The sequence below is a fragment of the Procambarus clarkii genome, chromosome 58, assembly GCF_040958095.1.
Source record: "Procambarus clarkii isolate CNS0578487 chromosome 58, FALCON_Pclarkii_2.0, whole genome shotgun sequence".
Classification (NCBI taxonomy): Eukaryota; Metazoa; Arthropoda; class Malacostraca; order Decapoda; family Cambaridae; genus Procambarus; species Procambarus clarkii.
The window spans coordinates 1,674,646-1,688,682 of record NC_091207.1 but is presented as its reverse complement, the minus strand read 5'-3'; the positions used below and the strand labels follow the sequence as shown (position 1 = coordinate 1,688,682).

The 14,037-nt window shown below is 51.2% G+C and overlaps 1 protein-coding gene across 1 annotated transcript in view; it reads left to right on the top strand.

Moving 5' to 3' along the window:
- The window catches only part of LOC123751887 (ryanodine receptor-like), a 359,023-nt gene that overhangs the window by 98,674 nt on the left and 246,312 nt on the right, over positions 1-14,037 (top strand). Inside the window, 1 exon segment of the mRNA XM_069306475.1 lies at positions 2,252-2,417. Coding sequence (XP_069162576.1) covers positions 2,252-2,417 — 166 coding nt within the window.

The following is a 14,037-nucleotide window of genomic DNA, read 5'->3' as shown; positions in this document are numbered from 1 at the left end:
ATGGCTCATTTGGATACCCAATTTCCACCTGTGTCCCCTAGTGCGTGTGCCCTTGTGTTAATAGCCTGTCTTTATCTTCCCTATCAATTCATTTGAGAATCTTGTATGTGATGATCATGTCCGCCCCTAGCTCTTCTGTCTTCCACAGCGACGTAAGGTTTAATTCCCGTAGTCTCTCCTCGCAGCTCATACCCCTCAGTTCGCGTACTAGTCTGGTGGCAAATCTTTGAACCTTTTCAGTTTAGTCTTATGCTTGACTAGATATGAACTTCATGCTGGAGCGGCATACTCCAGGATTGGTTTGACATATGTGGTATACTAAGTTTTGAATGATTCCTTACGCAAGTTTCTAAAGGCCGTTCTTATGTTATCCAACCTAGCATATGCTGCTGATGTTATCCTCTTGATATGGGCTTCAGAGGACAGGTCTGACGTGATATCAACCCCCAAGTCTTTCTCTTTCTCTTGAAGGATTTCATCTCCCAAACGATACCTTGTATTTGGCCTCCTGCTCCCTACACCTATCTTCATTACATTACACTTGCTTGGGTTAAATTGAACTCTTAACAACAATTTGTTCGACCATTCCTTCAGTTTGTCCAGGTCTTCTTGAAGCCTCAAGTAGTCCTCATCTGTCCTCAAATGTCTTAATTCCTCTCATAATTTTGGCATCGTCAGCAAACATTGAGAGGAATGAGTCTATACCCTCTGTGAGATAATTTACGTATATCAGAAACAGGATAGGTCTGAGTACTGAGCCCTGTGGGACTCCACTGGTGACTTCACGCCAATCTGAGATCTCACCCCTCACTGTAACTCTCTGCTTCCTATTGCTTAGGTACTCCCTTATCCACTGAAGCACCTTACCAGTCACTTCAGCCTGTCTCTCCAGCTTTGCATCAGCCTCTTATGGGGTACTGTGTCAAAGGCTTTCCGACAGTCCAACGTTCCAGATGTGAGGAAGCACACGTGCAGTAAGCCACAGAGATGTGAGGAAGCACACGTGCAGTAAGCCACAGAGATGTGAGGCAGCACACGTGCAGTAAGCCACAGAGATGTGAGGCAGCACACGTGCAGTAAGCCACAGGATGTGAGGAAGCACACGTGCAGTAAGCCACAGGGATGTGAGGAAGCACACGTGCAGTAAGCCACAGGGATGTGAGGAAGCACACGTGCTGTAAGCCACAGAGATGTGAGGAAGCACACGTGCAGTAAGCCACAGGGATGTGAGGAAGCACACGTGCAGTAAGCCACAGAGATGTGAGGAAGCACACATGCTGTAAGCCACAGAGATGTGAGGCAGCACACATGCTGTAAGCCACAGAGATGTGAGGCAGCACACATGCTGTAAGCCACAGAGATGTGAGGAAGCACACGTGCTGTAAGCCACAGAGATGTGAGGAAGCACACGTGCTGTAAGCAAGTAGAATAAGCAATTAAAGGAAAAATCTGCAATAAAAGCAGATATGACAAGACACAGTTGGACTGTCCGGAACGAGGAGCTTACGTTGTAAGATTGAAGGAAAGTATTTGATTGAAGATTATTTATAGTGAATATGGAAAGAAAGAAAGATGTTGCGAGTTAACCCTACGACTGTTACATTGATTGTTACGGAAGGATAGAGTACTCAGGATCACACTGACTGGCATGCTCATCTTTATCACTACACTGTACACTTCTACCCTCACAATACAACACAGATTCATCACCTTCCTTATTGCAATTGTGTCAGTGTTGCATTCACAAATAAGTATGTGACAGCGCCCACAAGCACCGAGTAGTGGGTCTACATTTGACAAGAGACAACCAGTTCACTCCCTGCCAGCTTCACCTGTAGTAGTAGACTCAATTATTGATTCTGGTAGATGATGTAGACAGTGTTGCTGCATAATAAATACTGGTTAAGAAATACAGTTTTGCTTCATGAAACATGTTGTCCGGTAATACAATTGACAAGGAATCTCTGGATTGTGTCAGCTGAACCTTACATAAATATATGAGAAACTTTCACTGGGCATAAAGTAGAAATGTCTCATTGGAAAATAAATCTTCTACAGTTTCTTCTGCTCTTTTCTGTTCTTATAATATACATTCTCTATTTTACGAACATTTTATAGTGATATATTCAGCGCGAAATGTTATTCTCCAATAAAAACAGCATTTGTGTTTAAATTCATAATTAATTGCGTTTATTTTATTGAAGTGTATGATGGTAAAGACACAAGATAAAGGGGAAGTTGCTTCTTGCAGGACTCTGGTCAACAACCACATCTTCTTCCAACACCCGGACCTGATCCGCATCTTGTGTGTTCACGAGAACGTGATGGCCGTGATGATGAACACGCTGGGGCGCCGGGCCCAGGCCGTCAGCGAGACCCAGCCCCTCGAGGGAGAAGTGACCCAAGCAAAGGAGAAGGTGCGGCCTCAACCACACTACCACATCCCGTGTCACCAAGTGTCACACCCCGCCTCACTCACTCTACCACGTCCTGTGTAAACCACACTACCACACTGCATCAACCACACTACCACACATTGCATCAACCACACTACCACACATTGCATCACACCTCAACACCCATGGCTCTACCAGCCACACCACCACACCCAGGCCTCCATCAGCCACACCTCTACACCCAGGCCTCCACCAGCCACACCACCACACCCAGGCCTCCACCAGCCACACCACCACACCCAGGCCTCCACCAGCCACACCACCACACCCAGGCCTCCACCAGCCACACCACCACACCCAGGCCTCCACCAGCCACACCACCACACCCAGGCCTCCACCAGTCACACCACTACACCCAGGCCTCCACCAGTCACACCACCACACCCAGGCCTCCACCAGTCACACCACCACACCCAGGCCTCCACCAGCCACACCACTACACCCAGGCCTCCACCAGTCACACCACCACACCCAGGCCTCCACCAGCCACACCACTACACTCAGGCCTCCACCAGCCACACCACCACACCCAGGCCTCCACCAGCCACACCACTACACCCAGGCCTCCACCAGCCACACCACTACACCCAGGCCTCCACCAGCCACACCACCACATCCAGGCCTCCACCAGCCACACCACCACACCCATGCCTCCACCTGCCACACCTCTACACCCATGCCTCCACCAGCCACACCACCACACCCAGGCCTCCACCAGCCACATCACTACACCCAGGCCTCCACCAGCCACACCTCTACACCCAGGCCTCCACCAGCCCACCACTACACCCAGGCCTCCACCAGCCACACCACTACACCCAGGTCTCCACCAGCCACACCACTACACCCAGGTCTCCACCAGCCCACCACTACACCCAGGTCTCCACCGGCCACACCACTACACCCAGGCCTCCACCTGCCACACCTCTACACCCAGGCCTCCACCTGCCACACCTCTACACCCAGGCCTCCACCTGCCACACCTCTACACCCAGGCCTCCACCAGCCCACCTCTACACCCAGGCCTCCACCAGCCACACAACTACACCCAGGCCTCCACCTGCCACACCACTACACCCAGGCCTCCACCAGCCACACCTCTACACCCAGGCCTCCACCAGTCACACCACTACACCCAGGCCTTCACCAGCCACACCACCACACCCAGGCCTCCACCAGCCACACCACTACACCCAGGCCTCCACCAGCCACACCACTACACCCAGGCCTCCACCAGTCACACCACTACACCCAGGCCTCCACCTGCCACACCACTACACCCAGGCCTCCACCAGCCACACCACCACACCCAGGCCTCCACCAGTCACACCACTACACCCAGGCCTCCACCAGCCACACCACCACACCCAGGCCTCCACCTGCCACACCACTACACCCAGGCCTCCACCTGCCACACCTCTACACCCAGGCCTCCACCAGCCCACCTCTACACCCAGGCCTCCACCAGCCCACCTCTACACCCAGGCCTCCACCAGCCACACCACTACACCCAGGCCTCCACCAGCCCACCTCTACACCCATGCCTCCACCAGTCACACCACTACACCCAGGCCTTCACCTGCCACACCACTACACCCAGGCCTCCACCAGCCACACCTCTACACCCAGGCCTCCACCAGTCACACCACTACACCCAGGCCTCCACCTGCCACACCACTACACCCAGGCCTCCACCAGCCACACCACTACACCCAGGCCTCCACCAGCCCACCTCTACACCCATGCCTCCACCAGTCACACCACTACACCCAGGCCTCCACCTGCCACACCACTACACCCAGGCCTCCACCAGCCCACCTCTACACCCATGCCTCCACCAGTCACACCACTACACCCAGGCCTTCACCTGCCACACCACTACACCCAGGCCTCCACCAGCCACACCTCTACACCCAGGCCTCCACCAGCCACACCACTACACCCAGGCCTCCACCAGCCCACCTCTACACCCATGCCTCCACCAGTCACACCACTACACCCAGGCCTCCACCTGCCACACCACTACACCCAGGCCTCCACCAGCCACACCTCTACACCCAGGCCTCCACCAGTCACACCACTACACCCAGGCCTTCACCAGCCACACCACCACACCCAGGCCTCCACCTGCCACACCACTACACCCAGGCCTCCACCTGCCACACCTCTACACCCAGGCCTCCACCAGCCCACCTCTACACCCAGGCCTCCACCAGCCCACCTCTACACCCAGGCCTCCACCAGCCACACCACTACACCCAGGCCTCCACCAGCCCACCTCTACACCCATGCCTCCACCAGTCACACCACTACACCCAGGCCTCCACCTGCCACACCACTACACCCAGGCCTCCACCAGCCACACCACTACACCCAGGCCTCCACCAGCCCACCTCTACACCCAGGCCTCCACCAGCCACACCACTACACCCAGGCCTCCACCAGCCACACCACTACACCCAGGCCTCCGCCAGCCACACCTCTACACCCAGGTCTCCACCAGCCCACCACTACACCCAGGCCTCCACCTGCCACACCACTACACCCAGGCCTCCACCAGCCACACCACTACACCCAGGCCTCCACCAGTCACACCACTACACCCAGGCCTCCACCAGCCACACCACTACACCCAGGCCTCCACCAGCCACACCACTACACCCAGGCTTCCACCTGCCACACCACTACACCCAGGCCTCCACCAGCCACACCACTACACCCAGGCCTCCACCAGCCCACCTCTACACCCAGGCCTCCACCAGCCACACCACTACACCCAGGCCTCCACCAGCCACACCACTACACCCAGGCCTCCGCCAGCCACACCTCTACACCCAGGTCTCCACCAGCCCACCACTACACCCAGGCCTCCACCTGCCACACCACTACACCCAGGCCTCCACCAGCCACACCACTACACCCAGGCCTCCACCAGTCACACCACTACACCCAGGCCTCCACCAGCCACACCACTACACCCAGGCCTCCACCAGCCCACCTCTACACCCATGCCTCCACCAGTCACACCACTACACCCAGGCCTCCACCAGCCACACCTCTACACCCAGGCCTCCACCTGCCACACCACTACACCCAGGCCTCCACCTGCCACACCACTACACCCAGGCCTCCACCAGCCACACCACTACACCCAGGCCTCCACTAGCCACACCACTACACCTAGGCCTCCACCAGCCACACCACTACACCCAGGCCTCCACCAGCCACACCACTACACCCAGGCCTCCACCAGTCACACCACAACACCCAGGCCTCCACCAGCCACACCACTACACCCAGGTCTCCACCAGCCCACCACTACACCCAGGCCTCCACCAGCCACACCTCTACACCCAGGCCTCCACCAGCCACACCACTACACCCAGGCCTCCACCAGCCACACCACCACACCCAGGCCTCCACCAGCCACACCACCACACCCAGGCCTCCACCAGCCACACCACTACACCCAGGCCTCCACCAGCCACACCACTACACCCAGGTCTCCACCAGCCCACCACTACACCCAGGCCTCCACCAGCCACACCTCTACACCCAGGCCTCCACCAGCCACACCACTACACCCAGGCCTCAACCAGCCACACCACTACACCCAGACCTCCACCAGCCACACCACTACACCCAGGCCTCCACCAGTCACACCACTACACCCAGGCCTCCACCAGTCTCACCACTACACCCAGGCCTCCACCAGCCACACCTCTACACCCAGGCCTCCACCAGCCACACCTCTACACCCAGGCCTCCACCAGCCACACCACCACACCCAGGCCTCCACCAGCCACACCACCACACCCAGGCCTCCACCAGCCACACCACCACACCCAGGCCTCCACCAGTCACACCACTACACCCAGGCCTCCACCAGCCACACCACTACACCCAGGCCTCCACCAGCCACACCACTACACCCAGGCCTCCACCAGCCACACCTCTACACCCAGGCCTCCACCTGCCACACCAGTACACCCAGGCCTCCACCTGCCACGCCACTACACCCAGGCCTCCACCAGCCACACCTCTACACCCAGGCCTCCACCAGCCACACCTCTACACCCAGGCCTCCACCTGCCACACCACTACACCCGGGCCTCCACCTGCCACACCACTACACCCAGTCCTCCACCAGCCACACCTCTACACCCAGGCCTCCACCTGCCACACCACTACACCCAGGCCTCCACCTGCCACACCACTACACCCAGGCCTCCACCAGCCACACCTCTACACCCAGCCCTCCACCTGCCACACCACTACACCCAGGCCTCCCTCCACCAGCCACACCTCTACACCCAGGCCTCCACCTGCCACACCACTACACCCAGGCCTCCACCAGCCACACCACCACACCCAGGCCTCCACCAGCCACACCACTACACCCAGGCCTCCACCTACCACACCACTACACCCAGGCCTCCACCTGCCACACCACTACACCCAGGCCTCCACCTGCCACACCACTACACCCAGGCCTCCACCAGCCACACCTCTACACCCAGGCCTCCACCAGTCACACCACTACACCCAGGCCTCCACCAGCCACACCACTACACCCAGGCCTCCACCAGCCACACCACTACACCCAGGCCTCCACCAGCCACACCACTACACCCAGGCCTCCACCAGCCACACCACTACACCCAGGCCTCCACCTGCCACACCACTACACCCAGGCCTCCACCTGCCACACCATTACACCCAGGCCTCCACCTGCCACACCACTACACCCAGGCCTCCACCTGCCACACCACTACACCCAGGCCTGCACCATTGCTATCACTTTTACTAATAAAATATTTTAGTGTTGAGTGCTAGTTCCCCTTTGCAATATTTGTCTGTATTTTAAAGCTATGAATTTGTCATTTTTTTATTTGTTGCTTATTGCATGAGTGTGTCCGGCAGCACCAGTGTTGAGTTGAAGGTCTCGTTTGCTGCCTTGTTGGTGAGTTAGTGCGTGAGTGTGTTGGTGAGTTAGTGCGTGAGTGTGTTGGTGAGTTAGTGCGTGAGTGTGTTGGTGAGTTAGTGCGTGAGTGTGTTGGTGAGTTAGTGCGTGAGTGTGTTGATGAGTTAGTGCGTGAGTGTGTTGGTGAGTTAGTGCGTGAGTGTGTTGGTGAGTTAGTGCGTGAGTGTGTTGGTGAGTTAGTGCGTGAGTGTGTTGGTGAGTTAGTGCGTGAGTGTGTTGGTGAGTTAGTGCGTGAGTGTGTTGATGAGTTAGTGCGTGAGTGTGTTGGTGAGTTAGTGCGTGAGTGTGTTGGTGAGTTAGTGCGTGAGTGTGTTGGTGAGTTAGTGCGTGAGTGTGTTGGTGAGTTAGTGCGTGAGTGTGTTGGTGAGTTAGTGCGTGAGTGTGTTGGTGAGTTAGTGCGTGAGTGTGTTGGTGAGTTAGTGCGTGAGTGTGTTGGTGAGTTAGTGCGTGAGTGTGTTGATGAGTTAGTGCGTGAGTGTGTTGGTGAGTTAGTGCGTGAGTGTGTTGGTGAGTTAGTGCGTGAGTGTGTTGGTGAGTTAGTGCGTGAGTGTGTTGGTGAGTTAGTGCTGAGTGTGTTGGTGAGTTAGTGCGTGAGTGTGTTGGTGAGTTAGTGCGTGTGTTGGTGAGTTAGTGCGTGAGTGTGTTGGTGAGTTAGTGCGTGAGTGTGTTGGTGAGTTAGTGCGTGAGTGTGTTGATGAGTTAGTGCGTGAGTGTGTTGGTGAGTTAGTGCGTGAGTGTGTTGGTGAGTTAGTGCGTGAGTGTGTTGGTGAGTTAGTGCGTGAGTGTGTTGGTGAGTTAGTGCGTGAGTGTGTTGATGAGTTAGTGCGTGAGTGTGTTGGTGAGTTAGTGCGTGAGTGTGTTGGTGAGTTAGTGCGTGAGTGTGTTGGTGAGTTAGTGCGTGAGTGTGTTGGTGAGTTAGTGCGTGAGTGTGTTGGTGAGTTAGTGCGTGAGTGTGTTGGTGAGTTAGTGCGTGTGTTGGTGAGTTAGTGCGTGAGTGTGTTGGTGAGTTAGTGCGTGAGTGTGTTGGTGAGTTAGTGCGTGAGTGTGTTGATGAGTTAGTGCGTGAGTGTGTTGGTGAGTTAGTGCGTGAGTGTGTTGGTGAGTTAGTGCGTGAGTGTGTTGGTGAGTTAGTGCGTGAGTGTGTTGATGAGTTAGTGCGTGAGTGTGTTGGTGAGTTAGTGCGTGAGTGTGTTGGTGAGTTAGTGCGTGAGTGTGTTGATGAGTTAGTGCGTGAGTGTGTTGGTGAGTTAGTGCGTGAGTGTGTTGGTGAGTTAGTGCGTGAGTGTGTTGGTGAGTTAGTGCGTGTGTTGGTGAGTTAGTGCGTGAGTGTGTTGGTGAGTTAGTGCGTGAGTGTGTTGGTGAGTTAGTGCGTGAGTGTGTTGGTGAGTTAGTGCGTGTGTTGGTGAGTTAGTGCGTGAGTGTGTTGGTGAGTTAGTGCGTGAGTGTGTTGGTGAGTTAGTGCGTGAGTGTGTTGATGAGTTAGTGCGTGAGTGTGTTGGTGAGTTAGTGCGTGAGTGTGTTGGTGAGTTAGTGCGTGAGTGTGTTGATGAGTTAGTGCGTGAGTGTGTTGATGAGTTAGTGCGTGAGTGTGTTGGTGAGTTAGTGCGTGAGTGTGTTGGTGAGTTAGTGCGTGAGTGTGTTGATGAGTTAGTGCGTGAGTGTGTTGATGAGTTAGTGCGTGAGTGTGTTGGTGAGTTAGTGCGTGAGTGTGTTGGTGAGTTAGTGCGTGAGTGTGTTGATGAGTTAGTGCGTGAGTGTGTTGATGAGTTAGTGCGTGAGTGTGTTGATGAGTTAGTGCGTGAGTGTGTTGGTGAGTTAGTGCGTGAGTGTGTTGATGAGTTAGTGCGTGAGTGTGTTGGTGAGTTAGTGCGTGAGTGTGTTGGTGAGTTAGTGCGTGAGTGTGTTGATGAGTTAGTGCGTGAGTGTGTTGATGAGTTAGTGCGTGAGTGTGTTGGTGAGTTAGTGCGTGAGTGTGTTGGTGAGTTAGTGCGTGAGTGTGTTGGTGAGTTAGTGCGTGAGTGTGTAGAGTGTGGTGGTGGGCGGGTCACTCCTGATCTGAAGGCTGCTTCATGACATCTCCCAAGATCTCTCAGCACACTACCAGTAATTGTCCCGCGTCTCTATCTGGTGATTATCATATGTTAACTGACTCCTGTTTCATACTTTGTGTTCTTTCTTGATTTTGAAGTTATATTGAGATCTAAACTAAGGAGGAATTATATTATTGATGTATTTATTATTATTATTCTTGTTAGTTGTCCCCATCACTTAAAAGGTAGTGCTTCCTTATTTTATTCTGCTTTGTTGATTCAGTGTAATTTTAAAGAATTATAGATATATGTAAACAGACAGATCCCAATTTTAAATTTGTGAAAAGTCTGTGATTGCTGTTTTTGGAATAGTATCTAGTTTTCTTGTTTGTTCGTTATTAGTCATGTTTCTAAAATGAATATGTGAGCTTGAGTTGATTACTGCTCACACCGGAACACAGGTAATACATCCCGACGACTTGTACAATACTCCACTATGGTCATATATGACCATAGTATTGAGTCATGTCTCGTGGGGGGACTGGGATATTGAGCCGCAGGAGGCGTGTAGTGTGTACTAGTAGTGTGCACTCTGTGTAGTGTGTACTAGTAGTGTGCACTCTGTGTAGTGTGTACTAGTAGTGTGCACTCTGTGTATTGTGTACTAGTAGTGTGCACACAGTGTAGTGTGTACTAGTAGTGTGCACTCAGTGTAGTGTGTACTAGTAGTGTGCACTCTGTGTAGTGTGTACTAGTAGTGTGCACTCTGTGTAATGTGTACTAGTAGTGTGCACTCTGTGTATTGTGTACTAGTAGTGTGCACTCAGAGTAATGTGTACTAGTAGTGTGCACTCTGTGTAATGTGTACTAGTAGTGTGCACTCAGAGTAATGTGTACTAGCAGTGTGCACTCAGTGTAATGTGTACTAGTAGTGTGCACTCAGTGTAGTGTGTACTAGTAGTGTGCACCCAGTGTAGTGTGTACTAGTAGTGTGCACTCTGTGTAGTGTGTACTAGTAGTGTGCACTCAGAGTAATGTGTACTAGTAGTGTGCACTCTGTGTAATGTGTACTAGTAGTGTGCACTCAGAGTAATGTGTACTAGTAGTGTGCCCTCAGTGTAATGTGTACTAGTAGTGTGCACTCAGTGTAGTGTGTACTAGTAGTGTGCACTCAGTGTAGTGTGTACTAGTAGTGTGCACTCAGTGTAGTGTGTACTAGTAGTGTGCACTCTGTGTAGTGTGCACTGAGAGTAATGTGTACTAGTAGTGTGCACTCAGAGTAATGTGTACTAGTAGTGTGCACTCAGTGTAGTGTGTACTAGTAGTGTGCACTCAGTGTAGTGTGTACTAGTAGTGTGCACTCAGAGTAATGTGTACTAGTAGTGTGCACTCAGTGTAGTGTGTACTAGTAGTGTGCACTCTGTGTAGTGTGTACTAGTAGTGTGCACTCTGTGTAATGTGTACTAGTAGTGTGCACTCAGAGTAATGTGTACTAGTAGTGTGCACTCAGAGTAATGTGTACTAGTAGTGTGCACTCTGTGTAATGTGTACTAGTAGTGTGCACTCTGTGTAGTGTGTACTAGTAGTGTGCACTCTGTGTAATGTGTACTAGTAGTGTGCACTCTGTGTAGTGTGTACTAGTAGTGTGCACTCTGTGTAGTGTGTACTAGTAGTGTGCACTCAGTGTAGTGTGTACTAGTAGTGTGCACTCAGAGTAATGTGTACTAGTAGTGTGCACTCAGTGTAGTGTGTACTAGTAGTGTGCACTTAGTGTAATGTGTACTAGTAGTGTGCACTCTGTGTAATGTGTACTAGTAGTGTGCACTCTGTGCAATGTGTACTAGTAGTGTGCACTCAGAGTAATGTGTACTAGTAGTGTGCACTCTGTGTAATGTGTACTAGTAGTGTGCACTCAGTGTAGTGTGTACTAGTAGTGTGCACTCAGAGTAATGTGTACTAGTAGTGTGCACTCTGTGTAGTGTGTACTAGTAGTGTGCACTCAGAGTAATGTGTACTAGTAGTGTGCACTCAGTGTAGTGTGTACTAGTAGTGTGCACTCTGTGTAGTGTGTACTAGTAGTGTGCACTCTGTGTAATGTGTACTAGTAGTGTGCACTCAGAGTAATGTGTACTAGTAGTGTGCACTCAGAGTAATGTGTACTAGTAGTGTGCACTCTGTGTAATGTGTACTAGTAGTGTGCACTCTGTGTAATGTGTACTAGTAATGTGTACTAGTAGTGTGCACTCTGTGTAATGTGTACTAGTAGTGTGCACTCTGTGTAATGTGTACTAGTAGTGTGCACTCTGTGTAGTGTGTACTAGTAGTGTGCACTCTGTGTAATGTGTACTAGTAATGTGTACTAGTAGTGTGCACTCTGTGTAATGTGTACTAGTAGTGTGCACTCTGTGTAATGTGTACTAGTAGTGTGCACTCAGTGTAGTGTGTACTAGTAGTGTGCACTCTGTGTAATGTGTACTAGTAGTGTGCACTCTGTGTAGTGTGTACTAGTAGTGTGCACTGTGTAATGTGTACTAGTAGTGTGCACACAGTGTAATGTGTACTAGTAGTGTGCACTCAGTGTAGTGTGTACTAGTAGTGTGTACTAGTAGTGTGCACTCTGTGTAGTGTGCACAGTGTAGTGTGTACTAGTAGTGTGCACACAGTGTAGTGTGTACTAGTAGTGTGCACACAGTGTAGTGTGTACTAGTAGTGTGCACACAGTGTAGTGTGTACTAGTAGTGTGCACACAGTGTAGTGTGTACTAGTAGTGTGCACACAGTGTAGTGTGTACTAGTAGTGTGCACACAGTGTAGTGTGTACTAGTAGTGTGCACACAGTGTAGTGTGTACTAGTAGTGTGCACACAGTGTAGTGTGTACTAGTAGTGTGCACACGGTGTAGTGTGTACTAGTAGTGTATGTGTTTAACCCTCGTGTTATGGCTGCTTCTCCTTGTTTCCTGTGTTTAAAGTAAGTGTTTATATATTAAATAAAGAGGTTTTCTACGTGAATTTTTAAATTATATCTGATATTTTACGTAATAACTTGCATGCACGTATCAATATATTTTAATATCCTATAAATGATATGTATTGCCTGTTCCTTTTGTCCATAATGTTGTTATGTCCGAATGAATTATACTAATACACTTATGTATGCACCAAGTCTTGTGAGGCGAGCGTGTGTCACTGCTCAATTACACATTATGTGCTCATGTTCTCTAGCACCTACTGTGCCTGGTGCTCAGTCCTGCACCGGCACACACCCACTCCTATTTCTCTCACAATTTGCATCATTGTTATATATATGAGAAATATATTATTTCTCATATTATAAAAGTCCATAAAGAAATATTATGCTCGAGGAGCAAACAAGTAAGATAAGTTAATGGGTAAACAAGGAATACTAGTCAATGTATAGCATTGTCTGGTATACATTTGTATTCTTCATGAGGCTCTTGTAGTTAAATGGTGCATGTGAGTAAATGACATCCTCAGTATGGAGCCTTAAGGTGAACGTAAGATGGAAGTGGGTTCTGTAACTCGTGTGTGGCCGGGGTGTGTTGTTGTCACCTGATGTGGAGAGTACAGTAGAACCCGTGTTTGTATGGTGAACATTCGTCTAACTACTTGGGCTGGAGGGTAGAGCGACGGTCTCGCTTCATGCAAGTCGGCGTTCAATCCCTGACCGTCCTAGTGGTTGGGCGCCATTCCTTGCCCCCGTCCCATCCCAAGTCCTTATCCTGACTCCTTCATAGTGCTACATATTCGTAATGGCTTGGCGCTTTCCTCTGATAGTTCCTTTCCCCTGGTGAAAATTGTTGATGCTATAGAGTAAGTGTGTGTGTGTGTGTGTGTGTGTGTGTGTGTGTGTGTGTGTGTGTGTGTGTGTGTGTGTGTGTGTGTGTGTGTGTGTGTGTGTGAGTGTGTGTGTGTGTGTGTGTGAGTGAGTGTGAGTGTGTGTGTGTGTGTGTGTGTGTGTGTGTGTGTGAGTGTGAGAGCCATTGCTTCTCACCAGCGCCGCCAACATATATGAGTTCTAAGAAGACTCCTGTCTTTACGTGTCAATTGATACATTTGTTAAGAGATTCTTCAGTGAAAAAGTGTTGTCTTCTTATTTCTTCCAAGCCTCCGAAACCTACCTTCTACAGCCTTTTCCTCCCGTAAGTGTCCACCGCGGCCCTTCACTTTAATCAGTTTTGTGAAGTGTTAATATAATAAAATATATCCTTGTACAAGAAGACATGTAAATCAAATTACTAAAGTTTAGCTAAAATCAGTTGAAATATATGTTTATTACAAGTTGTCATCCATGTTGGCACTTAATTTCAGGTTTTTATATCATGTAATTTCATAGTTAAACAGGTAAACAGCAGGCAGGTTGGAGGGTTCAAGGGAGGTGGTCATTGCAGGTCCTTGGGTAACACAGCATGTACTAGGATGGTCGCTCCTTGATGCTCCCAGCTTGTTGTGATCCCGCCTGGGTACCTTGCTCCGTGGAAGGTTCAGGTGTCCTGGTACCTTGCTCCCTGGAAGGTTCAGGTGTCCTGGTACCTTGCTCCCTGGATGG